This window comes from Sus scrofa, chromosome 9, assembly GCF_054392235.1.
Source record: "Sus scrofa isolate SSC_HxYL_T2T_F1_AM1 chromosome 9, Sscrofa_HxYL_maternal_Yorkshire_Landrace_v2.0, whole genome shotgun sequence".
Lineage (NCBI taxonomy): Eukaryota > Metazoa > Chordata > Mammalia > Artiodactyla > Suidae > Sus > Sus scrofa.
Window position 1 is genome coordinate 9959042 of NC_139391.1, and position 21193 is coordinate 9980234.

A 21193-nucleotide genomic window follows, 5' to 3' on the forward strand; every position below is an offset into this window, starting at 1 on the left:
CAGACGCAGCTCGGATCTGATGTGGCTGTGGCTGTGGCTGTGGCTATGTTGTAGGCCAGAAGCTACAGCTCCGATTAGGCCCCTGGCCTGAGAACCTCCATATGCCATGGGTGGGGCCCTGAAAAGCAAAAATAAATAAATAAAATAAATAAATAAATAAAAAGAACAAATAAAGGCATTCACTTCACTTAAAGGGAATTTAAGTGTGCTGAAGAGGGGTTTCTTGGTGGTAAGAGAACGAGAACCGTATCTAGAGAACAAGAAAGAAAAGGACAAAGGAGATGCATCAAAAGGGGAGGAGGCTGGAGGTGTCTAGGAAGTGGAAATCAGAATAAAGAGAAGTTCGGAAGGGAACCAAGAGGTACAGATTACCAAGCAGGTGCCAGGCATAATTCTCCTCCTGAATCATCTCCTTTACTCTTCGAAATGCCTAGCACAGTGCTTAGCATATAGGAAGTATTTAAAAATATGTTATTTACTATTAAATCAATACATGAGTGAACAATCTCAGAGAAGAACCTATTACCCATCACATCTTCCAGATAAGAACTTGAGTCCTAGAAAGCTTAAGAAACTTACCCCATGTGTCACAGCTAGTAAGAGGCATAAGGAATCTGCCTTCAAAGCCTGAGTGGCTGAAGGAAGAGGGCCGGGCAGGGCGTCTAGAAAAGGGTGTGGTGTTTAGGTGTCGCCCAGGGACTGAGAGAGAGAAGAAGGAAGGGCCAAGCGAAGCAGGCTAGGGGGTGGGGGCGGGGGCAGGTCACTGCTCCTTGAGGAGGATGGGACCCTGCGGGAAGGCACCGAGGCCCTTGGGCGGCAGCTGAGCCAGTAAGGGGCAGCAGCCAGGCTAACGCAGCTGGTGAGCTGGGTGGGGCAGAATGGAAGCGCAGCAGTGAAGACATTGCAAAGGTCTCGGTTGGGCGGGCAGGCAGGCACGTGGGTGGGGCGGGGATGGGGATGAGGTGGTGAAGCCAAAGACTTTGGCAGCTGGGATGGATAACACTAACAGCTTTCACAAAAGAAAGAGCCAGAAAGCCATGGGCGCGGGCCGGAGCTGGGGAGAGGGTGCGAGAGGGAGGCTAACAGTGAGGTCTGCGATGTGGAGAATCTGTGGGAGAGGGAAAGGGTGACCAGCAGGGTGGCGGGAGCTGCGGGCCGCGTCTCACCTGTAGGAGCTCCCCACTGCACTCGCCACCTCCTCGCGGATTTGCCTGTTGAGGGCGTCGGCCGCCGCACGCCCCTTGCCCACCTCCGGGCCCGCGGCTGGGACCAGGGCCTGGGCTAAGGGCAACGGCGACGGCTCCTGCCCCAGCGCCTCGGCGCGACGCACCATCCAGGCGGGCCCGGGCTTTCTGCGTGTGTCGCGCTCGTCCCCACCGGACGCCTTTCCAGCCGCAAGGCCACCTGCTCCACCAGGGGCAGCCTCTTGCTCCGAGGCCTCGGCGGCGGCCTGCACAGGCCAGCGCTCCTGGCTCTGCGGCCGGCGCTGGGGCGCCCCGAGCACCGGCGCCGCCGCCTGGGAGGACGTGGCAATCTGCACGGGCTTGGGGATCCACGGGTGGTCCCCGCGGCGCGGCAGCGGCCAGGCGCGGAAGTCCTTCTGGTACTGGGTCTCGCGCTCAAAGGGTGCGTCTGAGGGCTGGTACTCGCTGCGCGGACGGCAGCTCGGCTCGGGCCGTTGCACCTTCCAGGCGCGGTAGTCCTGCCGCATCACTGAGTCCGCAGGGCCTGCACTGGAGGTGGAGCCGGAACCAGAGCCCTGGCTTGGCCCGCTCCGGCCGAAGGCTGCCCCGGTCTCGCGTTCGCCGCTAGGCCCCGGCGCAGGCCCTGTTGCCCGGGCAACCGCATCCCCGTCGCCCTGGGCCGGCTGCGTTTCTATGGCGACCGCGCGCGCCGAGGGGGGCGCGGGCGCCGGCTGCGCCGGCTGCTGGAGCGGCGGCGGGGCGCCGGGGTGCTCGGTGGCCTCCGAGTACTTGGTGAAAACCAGCGGCACAGCTATGTCCGCCTTGTCCAGCTGGTTCCAGAAGCGGGCGATGCAGCAGGCACGCGTGATGCACGGCCACGCCATGATGCTCGCTGCAGAACTGGCCCTCCCTCTTCTTGCTAGATTCTAAAGCAAGTCCCTAATCTCCCCCAGTTCCCTGGCCCTCGAGCGGCCAATCTGATTCCCACCGTGTTTTCCTTGGTAGCCTGAGCTACCGCGTCCTCCTCCTTCAGGGAGCACCCGGGAAGGTCGGGCGGGCAGCGCTATCGCTGAGATAAAGTCTGTAAAGTCCCTGGATTCCCAGCTGTAAACGCCTTCAGGAGCCACCGCAAAGGTCACTGGAGCGCGGTCTGCTGCGGGCACCGCAGCGTGAGACACCGCGTCCCGGGTCTCCCGGCGAGGGCGTCTGGGATTCGCCCCTCCCTGCGGCTGCGGCGGCGCGCAGACCCCAGCCAGGCGAGGCTACGCGAGGCGAAGTGGCTGCGGGTTTAAGCCATGGCGCAGAGAAAGGGCCGAGTAGTGTGGCCGCAGTTGCTGCGGACAAGGCTCTCTCTTCTTTCAGCCGGCGTCCTGTCGCAGCTGGCCACCTAGCAGGGCTCGGAGGCGATCACCTCTCGAGGAGACAGAGCATTGCTGCCGCCGCCGCTGCTCCCAGTGATGCTGCAGCTGCCGCCGCCGCCGTCTCTGCTGCAGGGACGCGGCCCCACCCTTTTCTGTCGCTCAGCGTGGGGGGCGGGCGGGCGGGGAGAAACGAATCCAGGGAAGATGCTGAGAGAAAGCGCGCTGCAGAAAAAAAATCACCTGCTGTCGTCAGCACGCGCTGCTGGGAGCTCGGCCTCCCTCCCCTCCTCCCCCTGATCTGGCGGCTCCTCCCTCTTCTGCTCCTAGGCAACAGCACAGTCTGGGGCCTGGGTGGGTTCAAGGCCCAGGCTCCTTATGACCTGCTGTCCTTACACTGGCTGTTTCCCCAACTGGGAGCCTCAGGCTCCATTCTCTCCGTCTCTCTCTGTGTTTGTGAGTGAAGTAGGATCAATTATAGGGGAAAGAGGGTGGGAATTCAATTTAAACATATGGAGGAAACCCCTAGTGAAATGTCTGTCCCAGAACAGATTCTTTTTAAAAAGGGAGCTTCTGTTATTGGCCAAAGTCTCTGGGCTGGATTTGAACCTCTTTGGCTGGCTTCTGATACAAGCACTTGTCAGTCTTACGCACAGCCTTTGCACAGATGCGTGGGGATGGGAACCCCCAGACTGGTGGTAGCTTAGCTATTCCCTTGCTAGGGGACCCTTGGGGGAGGGGATGTCTTAGAGCCTCTCAAGAACCACCCAGCCCCTGTTCATGCTGGGGGCCACACTGGAGGAGAAGCAGTGAGAAGATTCTTGAAAGGTGTCTAAGTGGGAAGGTTGGAGTGTTGGAAAACAGGAAGACAGAGTCCTGGGAGAGGGTAGGGGCTGCCATGCAGCAGCTTTCTGACTTGTTGCTGGCCCCAGGCCCTTCCTCTACTTCTACCTGGGAGGCAGAAAAATTTTGGAGTCATACATTCCAACTTTGGCTCGGATGACTTCCTACTCGTGTCACTTGGGCAAGTTGGGTCATCCTTGGACCCCATCTCCTCATCTACAGAAAGGAAGAAATAATAGCTACATCCAAGTGATTTTGTGAAAATAGTTAAGGACTCAGAGCAGAAGCTTTGAGTCAAATCAGATCCCAGAGGATCCAAATCCTGACTTCTGCTCACCTTAGCTCATGGTCATGGGCACATCACTGTGACCTTCTGACCTTTAGTTTCATCTAAGAATGAGGGTGGGAGTTCCTGTCGTGGCTCAGCGGTTAACGAGTCCGACTAGGAACCATGAGGTTGCCGGTTCGATCCCTGGCCTTGCTCCGTGGGTTAAGGATCTGGCATTGCCGTGAGCTGTGGTGTAGGTCACGGATGCGGCTCGGATCCTGCGTTGCTGTGGCTCTGGTGTAGGCTGTCGGCTACAGCTCCAATTCGACCCCTGGCCTGGGAATCTCCATGTGCCGCGGGAGCAGCTTAAGAAATGGCAAAAGGACAAAAAAAGAATGAGGGTGCCAGTCTCAACTCCCAAGCTTATTCTAAGAATTAAAATGAGCTAATCACTGAAAGCGCTTATGACAACATCCGGAATATAGCAATGGCTCAGTATTAGTATTCACAGGACCCACCCAGGAAACCCAGATGTGGAGCTTTCCAAGCAGGCCAGCAACGTGGACACCGTTTGCAGGAAGACCTCTTGTTTTTCTGAGTGTCTCCTTGATGTCCCTCTATTTGCGTCTCAGGCACCGTCTTCCACTCCCTGTCTCTAGTTTCTCTCCAATGTAGGCCGAGTTTTCTCTGTTTCTCTCCAGTATAGGTGGGTTTTCAGCATCAGTTAAGCTGGGGGCCTGGGTGCTTAAGGGGGAAAAGGTCATTTATGTGTTTAGATTGGGAATTGATTGCAAAATACAGCTTTTTAAAAATCGTAGAATCAAACAGGATGAGAAGACAGCTCTGATTATTCAATTATCAGCTGAACTTCCTCCTACTGGGGTCTGTGCCTCTCAGTGATTTGATTTGAGTTTCATAAATAAAATGATGCCTGACACTGTGTTCCTATCGTTACAGAGATCATTTCTGTAAACAAAAGAATCTGGTCTCACCCTTCCACTCCCCGATTCTGCAGAACTCCTTGGGATTCGGCTGATGTGTCTTTCCAATAATGATTTCCAAAGATAAAAAGAGGGGCTAGCAAATGGAGTGGGGGGGGCATTGAGAGTCACTGTGACTCAGCTGTCCTTCATTTAGATGCCCACTCTGTGGAAGTGGGCACTGGGAAAGACAGATGGATTCTAGCTCCAGGGAAGTCCTCACTCAGAGGGGTGTGTTATAGAAGGGCTGGGAGACAGATATATAAATAATTAGCAAACAGTAAGGTCAGTAAAAGAGACGTTCGTGCACAAGGTGCTGAATGAATGGCTAATGACAGATAAGTAGGAGCTCTCCTAGCAGAAGTGTGAGCGAACGCTCCAGCAACTTCATCTTCAATATCACCTTCCACAGTCCTGCATTTGGAATTTTAAAACATATTGCATTGGGAGTTGCCTGGTGGCTCAGCAGGAAAAGGATCCAGCATTGTTATGGCTGTGGCTTGCGTTGCTGCTGTGATATGGGTTTGACCCCCGGCCCCGGAAATTCCGTGGTCAAAATAAATAAAATAAAATCCTTAATTAAAAAAAAATGTTCAGAATTCCCATTGTGGCTCAGCCGGTTAAGAATCTGACGAGTGGAGTTACTGTTGTGGCGAAGTGGAAACAATCAGACTAGTAACCTTAGGCTGCGGGTTCGACCCCTGTCTTTGCTCAGTGGGTTAAGGATCTGGCATTGCCTGAGCTTTGGTGTAGGTAGCAGACACAGCTTGGATCCCGTGTTGCTGTGGCTGTGGTGGAGGCCAGCAATTGCGGCTCCGATTCGACCCCTAGACTGGGAACCTCCATATGCCACGGGTAGGGCCCTAAAAAGACACAAAAAGAGAATCTGACTAGTATCCATGAAGATGCAGGTTCATAACCTGGCCTCGCTCATCAGTAGGTTAAAGGATCCGGTATTGCTACAAACTGCAGTGCAGGTCGCAGATGCAGTTCAGACCTGGCTCGGATTTGGCACAGCCTGGCAGCTGCATCTCTGATTCAACCCCTAGCCTGGGAACTTACATATGCCTGGGGTGCAGCCCTTAAAAAAAAAAAAAAAAAAAAAAGAGTTCAATTGTACAAACTCCTTGAAACATCCAATGGCGTTATCAAGTCTAACGGTTGTTATGTGGCCTGCTTAGCATCCATTCTCATCATAATAACACCTCATCTTTTGTCTTTTGGAGACTGCCCCTTTTCTAATTGCAGTCCACATTATTTGAGTGGGGTTAACTCTACTCAGTCCAACTTCCAGGGGTGATTATGTGACCCACACCTGTCTACCAGGCACTGCATCCCACTGGTCAAAGTGACTAGTTAAGTGATTGACATGTGATTCACACTGGACCAACTGGAGGAAATCCTAGGCTTAAGCTGGGATTCCTAATCAGAGCCATTCTCCTTCTCACCAAATTGCTCCACGGGAGACCAGGAGGCTAATGGTGTTAGCCACCATCTTTGCCATCCCTGGGGGAGGCTGCCTGCCTAAGGTTGAGGTGAACACAGAGAAAATTAGAAGAAAACGCAGGATGCCGGTGATGTCTATGGAAGATTGCAGTTTGTTCCAAGCTCATTCGCTCCTTCTTCCCTTTAGGAAGAGAAGCCTCCAAGTTTTAGTTGGGCTCTTGGTCACCAAGCAGAGAAGACATTTTCCAACTTCTCTGCAGCCAAGGGCAAAAGCATGCACTTCTAGTCACTTTAGGAAGTTGCTTGGGGAGTTCCCTAGTGGCACCGCCTAGGGATCTGGTGGTGTCACTGCAGTGACCTGGGTCACTGCTGTGGCTTGGGATCAATCCCTGGTCCAGGAACTTCCACATGTCATGGGTGTGGCCAAAAAAAAAAAAAAAAAAAAGGTGCTTGGGTTCAACTTCATCTCTCTCCTTCCCTTGGTGGTAGATTGTGGACACAGTAGAGATGAATTATCATCTGGGGCTTAAGGTGACTATGATGTGGTGGGTAAGATTGTTCTGGTGCCAGGATTTAGTCCTGGGTATGGAGGGTAAAGAACAAGATTGAGGAAACCTCTCTTGGGTGACGTCCTAGGATTGAGCTCCCTCAGCAGCCCTGGACCACTGTTATGTGAGAAAGAAATACACTTCTTGGCGTTCCCGTTGTGACACAGTGGAAATGAATCTGACTAGTATCCATGAAGTTGCGGGTTCAATGCCTAGCTCCGCTCGGGGGGTTAAGGATCTGGCATTGCCGTGAGCTGCGGTGTAGGTCATGGACATGGCTCGGATCTGGTTTTGATATGGCTGTGGTGTAGGTCTGCAGCTTTAGCTCTGATTGGATCCTTAGCCTGGGAATCTCCATATGCTGTGGGGGTGGCCCTAAAAAGCAAAAAAAGGAAAAAGAAGGAAAGAAAGAAGGAAGGAAGGAAGGAAGGAAGGAAGACACTTCTGTCTTGTTTGAACTACTGCTCTGGGTCTCTGTTTAGTCTTTTTTTTTTTTTTAATTTTATTTTATTATTATTATTTTGTCTTTTTGCTATTTCTTTGGGCCACTCCCATGGCATATGGAGGTTCCCAGGCTAGGGGTCTAATCAGAGCTGTAGCCGCCAGCCTACGCCAGAGCCACAGCATCGCGGAATCCGAGCCGCATCTGCAACCTACACCACCACAGCTCACGCGATGCCACCAAGCAAGGGCAGGGACCGAACCCGCAACCTCATGGTTCCTAGTCGGATTCGTTAACCACTGCGCCACGACGGGAACTCCTGTTTAGTCTTTTATTCATCTGAGTGTAGGGGTCTGGCCATATGCGAACTAATTTGAGGTACATGAAAGCACAGTGGAACTACAACACTGGCAAATAAAACCATGTAGATAGGAGTGATCAGAGTGGAAGTGTTCCAATGTCTTTAGTTGTTTTTGAGGAGAGTAGATATACTGATTGATTTATTAACCTAAAGCGTTCATTCACTTAAAGATGTACCTTGAGAGAAAGAAAAGGCGGAGTTCCCGTCATGGCTCAGAGGAAACCAATCTGACTAGCATCCGTGAGGACGCAAGTTCGATCCCTGGCCTCGCTCCATGGGTTAAGGATTTGGCGTTGCCATGAGCTGTGGTGTAGGTCACAGACTCGGCTTGGTTCCTGTTTTGCTGTGGCTGTGGTGTAGGCCAGTGGCTACAGCTCCGATTTGACCCCTAGCTTGGGAACCTCCATATGCCGAGGGAATGGCCTTAAAAAAAAGAGAGAGAGAGAGAGAGAGAGAGAAAAGGGAATATAGATAACTTTATTAAGGCCAGAAAAAGGTAAAAATAAGCAAAGAAACACAGCAAATAGAAAATAGAGTGGAAGGTGGAGGGAATATTTCCAAATATACTAGTGATTGAAGTAAAGGTAAATGATCAAAACATTTCAGTTAAAAGAGAATGTCAGATTGGAGAAAAATACTAAACAAAGAAAATGCAACTATACCTGTTGCAGGAGACATACTGAAACATAACGACATATAAATATGCACAAAAAGTGATGGGAAAAGGTGTAGTGGATAAATACAAACCCAAAGAAAGCTAGCACCGTTATAGTAATATCAGACAAATTGATCATAAACCAAAAAGCATTATTGGGTATGAGAATGAAGGGTTATCACATAAAAATAGAAGAAACAATTCACCAGAAACATGTGACATAGTTTGTATCTAACAATACAGCTTTAAAACATATACTGAAAAACCGGACAGAATTTTAAGAAAAAAATGCACAAGTCCACTACTATCATCAGAGAGAGTTTTTTGCTATTTTGTTTTTAGGGCCACACCTGCAGCATACGGAAATTCCCAGGCTAGGGGTCAAATTGGAGCTACAGCTGCCAGCTTACACCACAGCCACAGCAACGTGGGATCAGAGCTGAGTCTGAGACCTATACCACAGCTCATGGCAATGCCAGATCCTTAACCCACCGAGCAAGGCCAGGGATTGAACCTGAATCCTCATAGATCCTAGGTTAATCGGGTTCATTAACCACTGAGCCATGAAGGGAATTCCCTATGATCCATTTTGGGTCAATTTTTTCAAAGGGTGTAAATCTATGTCTAGATTCATTTTTTTGCCATGCGGCTGTCCATTGTTCCAGCATCACTTTTCAGATGGCTATCTTATCTCTTTTCCATTGTATTGCCTCTGTTCCTTTGTCAAAGGATCAGTTAACCCTACTTACATGGACCTATTTTGGGCCTCTCTATTCTGTTCCATTGATCTGTCTCTTCTTTTGCCAACGTGACACTGTCTTGATTATTCTAGCTTTACAGTAAGTCTTGTAGTAAAGTAGTGCCAAACTTCCAACGTTGTTCTTTTTGTGGTGGCTGTTCTGGGTCTTTGCCATACAAACTTTAGAATTAGTTTATTGATATCCATAAAATAATTTGCTAGGATTTTGATTGGGACTGTTGAAGTTTTATTGGAGTAATTTGTTATGCAGCAATACACAGCTAACATGCCCAGGGGAAATAAAAAATTTTCTTAGGACAAAGTATGTCTTACTAAAACCGATTTAAGGAATAGAAAACTTAAATACTTTGACAAGTTGAATCAGAAGTTAAAAATCTACCCACAAAGGAAAACAAAAACAAGACAAAATACTGGAGTTACAGCTGCCAGCTTATGCCACAGCCACAGCAATGCCAGATCCGAGCCCTATCTGTGATCTACACTGCATTTACAGCAATGCCAGATCCTAACCCACTGAGTGAGGCCAGGGATTGAACCTGCATCCTCATGGATACCAGTTGGGTTTTTGTTGTTGTTGTTTTGGCTGGTTTGGGGCTGCACCTGTGGCATATGGAAGTTCCCAGCCTAGGGGTGGAATCGGAGCTACAGCTACTGGCCTATACCACAGCCACCGACACGCCAGATCTGAGCCGCATCTGCAACCTACATCACAGCTCATGGCAATGCCGGATCCCTAACCCACTGAGTGAGGCCAGGGATCGAACCTTTGTCCTCATGGTTCCTAGTTGGATTTGTTTCTGCTGCACCACGACGGGAACTCCTGCAGTCAGATCCTTAACCCACCGCGCCACAGCAGGAACCCCAGTTTGTTCTTTCTTACTGATGAATATTATTCCTTTGGTTTAACCACTCACCCATGGAAGGGTTATTTCCAGTTTGGGGAGATTACAAACAAAGCTGCTATGAACATGCATGCCCATACAAGTTTTTCTGTGAACGTGTTTTCATTTCTCTAGCATAAATGCACAGGAGTACATTTACAGGGTATATGGTGAGCGTATGTTTAACTTTTTAAGCAGCTGCCATTTGTTTTCCAGAGTGGCTGCATCATTTTTCACTCCCGCCAGTATTATTTATTTATTTATTTTTGTCTTTTTAGGCCCGAACCCACTGCATATGGAGGTTCCCAGGGTAGGGGTTGAATTGGAGCTGTAGGAGCCTGCCCACACCACAGCCACAGACATGTGGGATCCGAGTTATGTCTGTGACCTACACCCCAGCTTACGGCAATGCTGCTGGACCATTAACCCACTGAGCGAGGCCAGGGATTGAACCAGAGTCTTCATGGATACAAGTTGGGTTTGTTACCACTGAACCACGATGGGAACTCCACTATCTATCATCATTTTAATTTCCACTTCCCTGGGGGCTAATGATGTTGAACATACTTTCATGCTCTTCTTTGAAATCACGTATTTAAAACTCACATCTTTCACGTAATTGTTGAAGTTTTGCATGTATTGGTCTCTATTCAGCAGCCATACTAAATTCTCTAATTGGTTTTAATAGTTTCTAGATGATCTTGAACTTAATGTTCACAAAAATGACAGTTTTGCCTCCTTCTTTCTTATTTATACCCCTCACTTCTTTCTCTTATCCAGGTGTGCCTAATGTGCCCCTAGAATTATTCTTGACTTTGATGAAAATGTTCTCAGCATTTCACATTGAGCATGATCATTGTTGATTTTTGGCATAATATATTTAGAAACTATCCACTTACTCCAATTTTATTTACAATTTTTTTAAAAAATTGAGAGTATGTGGTGAATTTTGAGTTCCCATCGTGGCTCAGTGGTTAACGAACCTGACTAGTATCCATGAGAATGTGGGTTCGATCCCTGGCCTCGCTCAGTGGGTTAAGGATCTGGTGTTGCCATGAGCTGTGGTGTAGGTCAAAGATGTGGCTCAGATCCTACGTTGCTGTGGCTGTGGTGTAGGCCGGCAGCTACAGCTCCAATTGACCCCTAGCCTGGGAACCTCCGTAGGATGCGGGTGTGGCCCTAAAAAGACAAAGGCCAAAAAAAAAAAAAAAAAAAAAAAAAAAAAAAAAAAAGAGAGTATGTGGTGAATTTATCCAATGTCTTTACCTTGGATAATGAATGTAAAATGAATCTACCCATGGTCTTTTCAGAGATGACTATGTCCTTTCCATTTTTATATTTCAATATATTTAATTATAATATAGATTTTTAATATTGAATCATTCTTGCTTTTTTGGTATAATGCCAATTTGGCTGTGGTGTGTCATTCTTTCCATGTGCTTCAGAATTGTATTTACTAAAAATTGAAGGCTCTTTTTGTATTAATACTTATAGTAGCCATAAAAAAGAAGGAAATAGGAGTTTCCGTCGTGGCGCAGTGGTTAACGAATCCGACTAGGAACCATGAGGTTGCGGGTTCGGTCCCTGCCCTTGCTCAGTGGGTTAACGATCCGGTGAGCTGTGGTGTAGATTGCAGATGTGGCTCGGATCCCATGTTGCTATGGCTCTGGCGTAGGCCAGTGGCTACAGCTCCCATTAGACCCCTAGCCTGGGAACCTTCATATGCCATGGGTGTGGCCCTAGAAAAAAGACAAAAAAACCCAAAACCCAAAAACCAAAAACTGATAAACACCCTTGGATTGTTTTCTCTTTGCTGCACCTCTTTGTCAGAGTGGCTAACAGTGTTAGGATGACTTTACAAAAAGCAGCAGGATGCTTTGCTTTTCTGAGTGCTCTAACAGTTTAAATGGCGCAGGAGTTACCCCTTTCTTAAGGACTTGAGATAAAGCACCCGAGGCCTCTGCACCTGGGGCTTGGAGGGGCAGCTCCTTGCCCCCTGCCGGAGGGATCGTGTCATTCCCGTTTGAGACTCTCCTGCGGCTTCCCGGGCTCTTGGAATAAAACCTGACTCTGGAGTTCCCGTTGTGGCGCAGTGGTTAACGAATCCGACTAGGAACCATGAGGTTGCGGGTTCGGTCCCTGCCCTTGCTCAGTGGGTTAATGATCCGGCGTTGCCTTGAGCTGTGGTGTAGGTTGCAGACGCGGCTCGGATCCCGCGTTGCTGTGGCTCTGGCGTAGGCCGGTGGCTACAGCTTCGATTCAACCCCTAGCCTGGGAACCTCCATATGCCGCGGGAGTGGCCCAAGAAATAGCAACAACAACAACAGCAACAACAACAAAAAAAAGACAAAAAGACAAAAAAAAAAAAAAAAAAACCTGACTCCTAACCATGGTCTTCCGGGCCCTGCAGGACCTGGCCCAGGTCTGTTTACAACCTTCTCTTGGAGAGTCTCCTGCTGTTCACTGCACCCCAGCCACTGGGCCCCTGCCTGTTTCTGAAACACACCAGGCTCTGTCCAGCCCAGAGTCTTTGCACTTGCTGGTTCCTCCGCTGGAATGTTCTTCTTTTAGTTCTATTATCGAACAGCTTATTCTCATCCTTCAGGAGACTTCGAACAAGCCCTCCCTGGCCATCTTACCTGCTGTGAAATCCTTCACTTCTCCTGCATCATTATGTATTTCCTTAACCTATCACTCATTACGCTCTGCTATGATCTCGCTAACGTTTTACTTGTTGTTTGCTACACCGCTTTCCACCCCACCTTTGACCGTTAACTCCTTCGAGCTGTCCTGAACCTTGCCTGTCTCAGGTACTCTGTTCTATTCCCGAGACGGCGTTTGGCACATAGCAGACAGGCAGACACACAAGCAAAAAATCAGTGATCCCATCTGAGCCCCAGTCTTCTCCCTGGAAAACAGAGATAACAGTGCTAACCTCACAGCAACGTTGTAGGGTGTATCTTGCTGGTGCCTAGCGGATACTTGTGACGGTGGCTGGATGATGGGAATGGTGGTGGTGGTAGTGAGAGTGGTAACGATGGCGCTGCTGCTGTGGGCAGTGGTGGTGATGGTGGTGGTGGTGGTGACAGTGATGGTGGTGGTGGTGGTGACAGTGATGACGTGACAGTGATGGTGATGGTGGTGGTGATGGTGACAGTGATGACGTGACAGTGATGGTGGTGGTGGTGGTGGTGGTGATACATGAAGATGGCGGTGGTGGTAATTGGAAGACAATGTGGAGAACTGACTTCTTGCTTACTGGGCAGTATTCGACTTGGATTTCTTGAGGCATTGCCCCTTGTTAGGAGAAAGCCACGTGAAGCTTTGGTAGACAGCAAGAGGGTGGGCCAAGTTTGTGCCATGGTCTTTTACAGGATGACTGCAGTTTGTTTTGTTTTTTTGCTTTCTTGGGCCGCCCCCATGGCCATATAGAGGTTCTCATGCTAGGGGTCGAATCAGAACTACAGCGGCCGGGAGAAATGTCTTCTTGAGAGGATTAAGATGGTGGAATAGAAAGACTGGAGCTCAACTTCTCTCCTAAAAACAACGAAATTCACAACTAAAGATTGAGCACACTTCACCAAAATGGATCGGAAACCTTAAAAAAGATACCCTACTCCAGAAGACAAAGAGGAGGCCACATCAAGAGGTAGGAGGGACAATTTCGTGATATAAACAACCCCATACCTCCAGGGTGGGAAGCTCCACAGACTGGAAACTAACTGATTCACAGAGACTCACCTATAGGAGTGAGAGTTCTGAGCCACACATCAAACTCTCACGTGTGGGTATCTGGCACAGGAAGAAAGAGCCCCGGAGCATCTGGCATTGAAGGCCAGTGGGGCTTGTGCGCAAGAGCTCCACGGGACTGGGGGAAATGGAGACCCTATTCTTAAAAGGCGCACACAGACTTTCACGTGCACTGAGTCCCAGGGCAAAGCAAAGTCTCCAAGGGAATCTGGGTCAAACCTGACTGCAGTTCTTAAAGGACATCCTGGGAAAACGGGTGAATGTGGCTTGTTGTGAGGGAAGGACATTGAAGGCAAAGCTCTCAGGAATATTCAGCAGCTGCCTTTCTCTGGAGGTGGCCATTTTGGGAAAATCTGGCCCCACCCATCAGCCAGCTACTGAGAAGCCCCAGGGCAAATAACAACCCAGGTGGGATCACAGCCTGCCTCTCAGTAAACAGGCTGCCTAAAGACCCCTGGCACACAGCTGCCTCTAATCCCATCCAGAGACTAAGCCCCACCCACCAGAGGGATTAGAATTGGCTCCTCCTACCAGGGGGCAGGCATCAGCCCCTCCCATCAGGAAGCCTACACCAAGCCCCCATACTGACTTCAGCCACAGGGGGGCAGACATGAGAAGTAAGAGAGGCTACAACTCTATTATCTGTAAGAAGGTCACCGCACCAAAAACCTATAAAAATGAAAAAACAGAGAACTATAACTCAGATGAGGGAGAAAGAAAAAACCCCAGAAAAACAGCTAAGCCATGAGGAGATTCTCAGCCTCCAGGAAAAAGACTTTAGACTGTTGATGCTGAAGAAGATACAAGACATTGAAAATAAACTGGAGGCAAAGATGGATAACTTACAGGAAACACTGACCAAAGAGATACAAGATATAAAACTTAAACAAGAAGAGATGCAAAATACAATAACTGAAATAAAAAATTCACTAGAAGCAGCTAACAGCAGAATACAGGAGGCAGAAGAACGAATAAGCGAGGTGGAGGACAGATTAGTGGAAATTACGGATGCAGAACAGAAAAGAGAAAAAAGATTGAAAACAAATGAAGAGAGTCTCAGAGAACTCTGGGACAATGTGAAACGCACCAACATCCATATTATAGGGGTGCCAGAAGGAGAAGAGAGAGAGAAGGAGACAGAAAAAATATTCCAAGAGCTAATAGCTGAAAACTTCCCTAACATGGGGAAGGAATCACTCACTCAAATCCAGGAAGCACAAGTGCCATACAAAATAAACCCAAGGAGGAACACCCCGAGACACATACTAATCAAACTGACCAAAATTAAAGACAAAGAGAAAATCTTGAAAGCAGCTAGGGAAAAGAAACAAATAACATACAAGGGAACCCCGATAAGGCTATTGGCAGATTTTTCAACAGAAACTCTGCAGGCCAGAAGGGAGTGGCATGATATACTCAACGTGATGAAAGGAAAAAACCTCCAACCAAGATTACTCTACCCAGCAAGGCTCTCGTTCAGATTTGAAGGAGAAATCAAAATCTCAGATAAGCAAAAGCTGAGAGAATTCAGCAACACTAAACCAGCCTTACAACAAATACTAAAGGAACTTCTATAGGCAGAAAAGAACAAGAGAAGAAGGAAAGGGAAAACAGCAGCAAAAACAAATCCAAAGTAATTAATAAAATGGCAATAAGAACATACATATCAATAATTACCTTAAATGTGAATGGACTAAACACCCCAACCAAAAGACACAGGCTGGCTGAATGGATACAAAAACAAGATCCTTATATATGCTGTCTTCAAGAGACCCACTTCACTTCTAGGGACACATACAAATTGAAAGTGAAAGGATGGAAGAAAATATTTCATGCAAACGGGGATCAAAAGAAAGCTGGAGTAGCAATACTCATATCAGACAAAATAGACTTTAAAATGAGGAATATTTTCAGGGACAAAGAAGGACATTACATAATGGTCAAAGGATCAATCCAAGAAGATGATATAACAATTTTAAATATCTACGCACCCAACACAGGTTCACCACCATATATAAGGCAACTGCTAACAACCTTAAAAGGAGAAATCGACAATAACACAATCACAGTGGGGGACTTGAACACCCCACTTACATCAATGGACAGATCAACCAGACAGAAAATCAATAAGGAAACACAGGCCCTGAATGAAGCATTAAACCAGATGGACTTAATAGATATTTATAGGACATTCCATCCAAAAGCAACAGAATACACATTCTTCTCAAATGTACATGGAACATTCTCTAAGATTGACCATATCCTGGGCTACAAATCCAACCTCAGTAACTTTAAGAAAATTGAAATCATATCAAGCATCTTTTTCCAACCACAACGCTATACGACTGGAAATCAACAACAAGAAAAAAACTGCAAAAAACACAAACACGTGGAGACTCAACAACATGCTACTAAACAATCAATGGATCACTGAAGAAATCAAAGAGGAAATTAAAAAATACCTAGCAGCAAATGACAATGAAGATACAACACTGCAAAACCTATGGGATGCAGCAAAAGCCGTTCTAAGAGGAAAGTTTATAGCAATACAAGCCCACCTCAGGAAACAAGAAAAAGTCCAAATAAACAAGCTAACTTTACATCTAAAGCAGCTTTAGAGAGAGGAACAGACAAGACATAAAGTTAGTAGAAGGACATAAATCATAAAGATCAGAGCAGAAATCAATGAAATAGAAACAAGAAAAACCACAGAAAAGATCAATGAAACGAAAAGCTGGTTCTTTGAAAAGATCAACAAAATTGATAAACCCCTAGCCAGACTTATCAAGCAAAAAAGAGAGAGGACTCAAATCAATAAAATTAGAAATGAAAAAGGAGAAGTAACAATGGACACCACAGAAATACAAAGGATCATAAGAGACTACTATATGCACCTATATGCCAATAAAATGGAAAACCTAGAAGAAATGGACAAATTCTTAGAAAAGTACAATCTTCCAAGACTAAAGAAAGATGAAATAGAAAAGATGAATGGACCCATCACAAGAACTGAAACTGTGATGAAAAAACTTCCAACAAACAAAAGTCCAGGACCAGATGGCTTCACAGGCGAATTCTATCAAACAGTTAGAGAAGAGCTAACACCTCTCCTTCTGAAACTATTTCAAAAAATTGTAGAAGAAGGGATACTCCCGAACTCATTCTATGAGGCCACCATCCCCCTGGTACCAAAACCAGACAAAGACTCCACAAAAAAAGAAAACTACAGGCCAGTTTCACTGATGAACATTGATGCAAAAATCCTCAACAAAATACTAGCAAACCACATCCAACAATACATTAAAAAGATTGTACATCATGATCAAGTGGGATTTATCCCAGGGATGCAAGGGTTCTTCAATATCCGCAAATCCATCAGTGCGATACACCACATTAACAAACTGAAGAATAAAAACCATATGATCCTCTCAACAGACGCAGAAAAAGCCTTTGACAAAATCCAACACCCATTTCTGATAAGGCCATATATGACAAACCCACAGCGAACATCATTCTCAATGGTGAAAAGCTGAAAGAATTCCCGCTGAGATCAGGAACAAGACAAGAATGTCTGCTCTTGCCACTACTCTTCAACATAGTTCTGGAAGTCCTAGCCACAGCAATCAGAGAAGTAAAAGAAATAAAAGGAATCCAAATTGGAAAGGAAGAAGTAAAACTATCGTTATTTGCAGATGACATGATACTATACCTAGAGACTCCTAAAGACTCTACCAGAAAACTGTTAGAGCTTATCCACGAATTTGGCAAAGTTGCAGGATACAAAATCAATACACAAAAATCAACAGCGTTTCTATATACTAACAATGAAAAAGCAGAAAAGGAAATTAGGGAAGCAATCCCGTTTACCATCGCATCCAAAAGAATAAAATACCTAGGAGTAAACCTACCTAAAGAAACAAAAGACCTGTACTCTGAAAACTACAAGCCACTGATGAAAGAAATCAAAGATGACACAAATAGATGGAAAGATATACCATGCTCGTGGATTGGAAGAGTTAATATTATCAAAATGACTATAGTACCCAAGGCAATCTACAGATTCAATGCAATCCCTATCAAATTACCAAGGACATTTTTCACAGAACTTGAACAAAATATTTTAAAGTTTTTTTGGAAGTACAAAAGACCCAGAATAGCCAAAGACATCCTGAAAAAGAAAAATGGAGATGGAGGAATCAGGCTCCCGGACTTCAGACTATACTACGAAGCAACAGTCGTCAAAACTGCATGGTACTGGCACAAAGACAGACATATAGATCAGTGGAACAGGATAGAAAGCCCAGAATTAAACCCATGCACTTACGGCCAACTAATCTATGACAAAAGAAGCAAGACTATACAATGGAGAAAGGACAGCTTGTTCAATAAGTGGTGCTGGGAAAACTGGACAGCCACATGGAAAAGAATGAAAATACAACACTCCCTAACACCATACACAAAAATAAACTCAAAATAGATTAAAGACCTAGATATAAGACCAGACACTATCAAACTGTTAGAGGAAAACATAGGCCAACCACTCTCTGACATAAACAACAGCAACATCTTCTCAGATCCACCTCTTAGAGTATTGACAATAAAAACAAAAATAAACAAATGGGACCTAATGAAACTTCAGAGTTTCTGCACAGCAAAGGAAACCCTAAACACAAAAAGACAACCCAGAGAATGGGAGAAAATCTTTGCAAATGAATCAACTGACAAGGGATTAATCTCCAAAATTTATAAACAACTTCTGCAGCTCCATACCAAAAAAACAAACAACCCCATCCAAAAATGGGCGGAAGATCTAAACAGACAGTTCTCCAAAAAAGACATACAGATGGCTGAGAAACACATGAAATTCAGCATCACTCATTATTAGAGAAATGCAAATCAAAACCACTATGAGGTACCACCTTATACCAGCCAGAATGGCCATCATCCAAAAGTCTACAAACAAGAAGTGCTGGAGAGAGTGTGGAGAAAAAGGAACACTAGTACACTGTTGGTGGGATTGCAAATTGGTGCAACCACTGTGGAAAGCAATATGGAGATTCCTCAGAAAACTAAACATAGAACCACCATTTGATCCAGCAAATCCACTCCTGGGCATCTATCCAGAGAAAACCATGACTTGCAAAGACACATGTACTCCAATGTTCATTGCAGCACTATTTACAATAGCCAAGACATGGAAACAACCTAAATGTCCATCGACAGAGGAGTGGATCCAGAAGATGTGGTACATATACACAATGGAATATTACTCAGCCATCAAAAAGAATGAAATACCAGCATTTTTAGCAACGTGGATGGACCTAGAAATTATCATGCTAAGTGAAGTCAGCCATACAATGAGACACCAACATCCAATGCTTTCACTGACATGTGGAATCTGAAAAAAGGACAGACGGAACTTCTTTGCAGAACAGATGCTGACTCACAGACATTGAAAAACTTATGGTCTCCAGAGGAGACAGTTTGGGGGTTGGGGGATGAGCTTGGGCTGTGGGATGGAAATCCTGTGAAATCAGATTGTTATGATCATTATACAACTACAGATGTGATAAATTCATCTGAGTAATTAAAAAAAAGAAAAATAAATAAAATAGATAACTACACCAAAAAACAAACAAACAAACAAACAAACAAAAAAAACCAAAGAACTACTGCAGCCAGCCTACGCCAGAGCCACAGCCATGTGGGATCCAAGCCACATCTGTGACCTATACCACAGCTCATGGCAGCGCCGGATCCTTAACCCACTGAGTGGGGCCAGGAGTCAAACCTGCAACCTGCTGGTTACTAGTTGGATTTGTTTCTGCTGCACCATAACGGGAATTTCAGGATAACTGCAGTTTTGATGGAGGCTGGCTATAGGCCATCTGCTTTCTGTAAGAAAAATGCATTAGCTACAATCCATTTAGCTGGTTTGCTGACTCAGAATCTTTTATGATGATGCTGGGATTAAGTGATTGCATTATTTTTACTTTAAAAGACATGCCTTCCTGCGGAGCTTAAACAGTTGAGTCAATGGTCAGGAAAACTAGTTTTTAGTTAGAATCAATTTCCTCTTGATACTATGAAGGACGGTGGCTTGTAACTTTGCCAAAAGGATCCACATTTTTATTCCACTGGGGATACTGAGGGCAGGGAAGGGGGTGCAGAGCCTGTTGGGAAAAAGAGAAATAGTTCTGTCAGGCAGGGCTTAAAGAGTGGTAGTGTCACCTACTTGAAGCACCAGCCACTGTGCCCAGCACCCATCATCTATGTGGCAAAAAAAACCTCTCATCCCCTTCCTCAAGTAGGACTGGCATCCAGGTGCCCTAGTGGCAAGAACCATCTAGAAAGGTCAGGAAGCCAGGATATGGGTGCCAAGCTCGATGATTGGTGCGGCTATTGGGTCAGAAACGGCTGGAGGGGAGGAAACTAGTCTTTACCAAGTGCCTACAGAGCCAAGGATTGTGCCACACTGGATCCTTACACTAAGTTAGTATTGGGCAGTGCAGTTTGCAAATGAGGAAATCAGGAAATGAGAAGGCAAGCGATCTGCCCCAAATCATGGAACAAATTCAAAGCTGAGCCAGGCCTTTCTGACCCCAAAGTCTGCTCTCTTTCTATCAGACAGCCCTGTGAGGTTGGACCAGTGGGCCAACTGGAAAGGAGGCCAAGGTGGGGTCCCTTCACTCGGCTCAGGGCCTTAAGTTCTTGCAGGAGCCAAGCTTCAAGACAGCTGGGCCTCAGAGTTCCCATTGTGACTCAGTGGGTTAAGAACCCAACTAATATCCATGAGCATGTGGGTTCAATCCCTGGCCTCACTGAGTGGGTTAAGGAGCCAGCGTTGCCACAAGTTATTGTGTAGGTCACAGGTGCTGCTCAGATTCGATGTTGCTATGGCTGTGGGTAGGCCGGCAGCTGCAGCTCCAATCTCACTCCTGGCCTGGGAACTTCCATGTGCTGCAGGTGTGGCCATAAAAAAGAAAAGAAAAGGAATTTCCGTCGTGGCTCAGTGGTTAACGAATCCAACTAGGAACCATGAGGTTGTGGGTTCGATCCCTGGCCTTGCTCAGTGGGTTAAGGATCCGGCGTTGCTGTGAGCTGTGGTGTGGGTTGCAGACGCGGCTCGGATCCCGTGTCACTGTGACTCTGGCATAGGCTGGCGGCTACAGCTCTGATTCAACCCGTAGCCTGGGAACCTCCATGTACTGCAGGAGCGGCCCTAGAAAAGGCAAAAAGACGGAAAAAAAAAAAAAAAAAGAAAGAAAGAAAGAAAAGATTAAATAATAATAAAAAAAAAATAGAGCTAGGTCTAAGCCAGCAACACATGGTGGGAGGGGGCAGGGAAAGCAGAAGTGGTGTGAGGTAAAGGCGGGAAGGGGTGCTCTGCTCAAAATGCCCAGGATCTCCCCACACCCAAACCTCCTTCCCCCTTCCTCACCCCAGATCCTCTATGGGACAGGAGAAGCCCGGACCTCTCTCACCCCAGCCACCCGCTCTGGTGTGCACTCAGCCCTAAGCGGTTTGGGGATCCAGGCCTCTGCAGAGACCTAAGGACCTTAAAATAGTCTTATGGCCTCAAGGCTTGGGGCCCATGAGCTTTTCAAAAGCTTACACAAATATTTAAGCCCTGAGAAGAAAACCAGATTGGCTCCAAAATGTGAGCAGAAAAAACAGCAACATCGAAATGAACAAATGTTTAACTAAACATCTACAA

General features: G+C 46.7%; 1 protein-coding gene across 1 annotated transcript in view; it reads right to left on the minus strand.

Annotated features, from left to right (window-relative positions):
- The window catches only part of MAP6 (microtubule associated protein 6), a 90570-nt gene extending 87900 nt beyond the window's left edge, over positions 1-2670 (minus strand). Inside the window, exon 1 of the mRNA XM_021062525.2 lies at positions 1167-2670. Coding sequence (XP_020918184.2) covers positions 1167-2068 — 902 coding nt within the window. The 5' untranslated portion in view covers positions 2069-2670. The remainder of the gene's footprint in view (positions 1-1166) is intronic.
- Positions 2671-21193: the final 18523 nt, after the last annotated feature.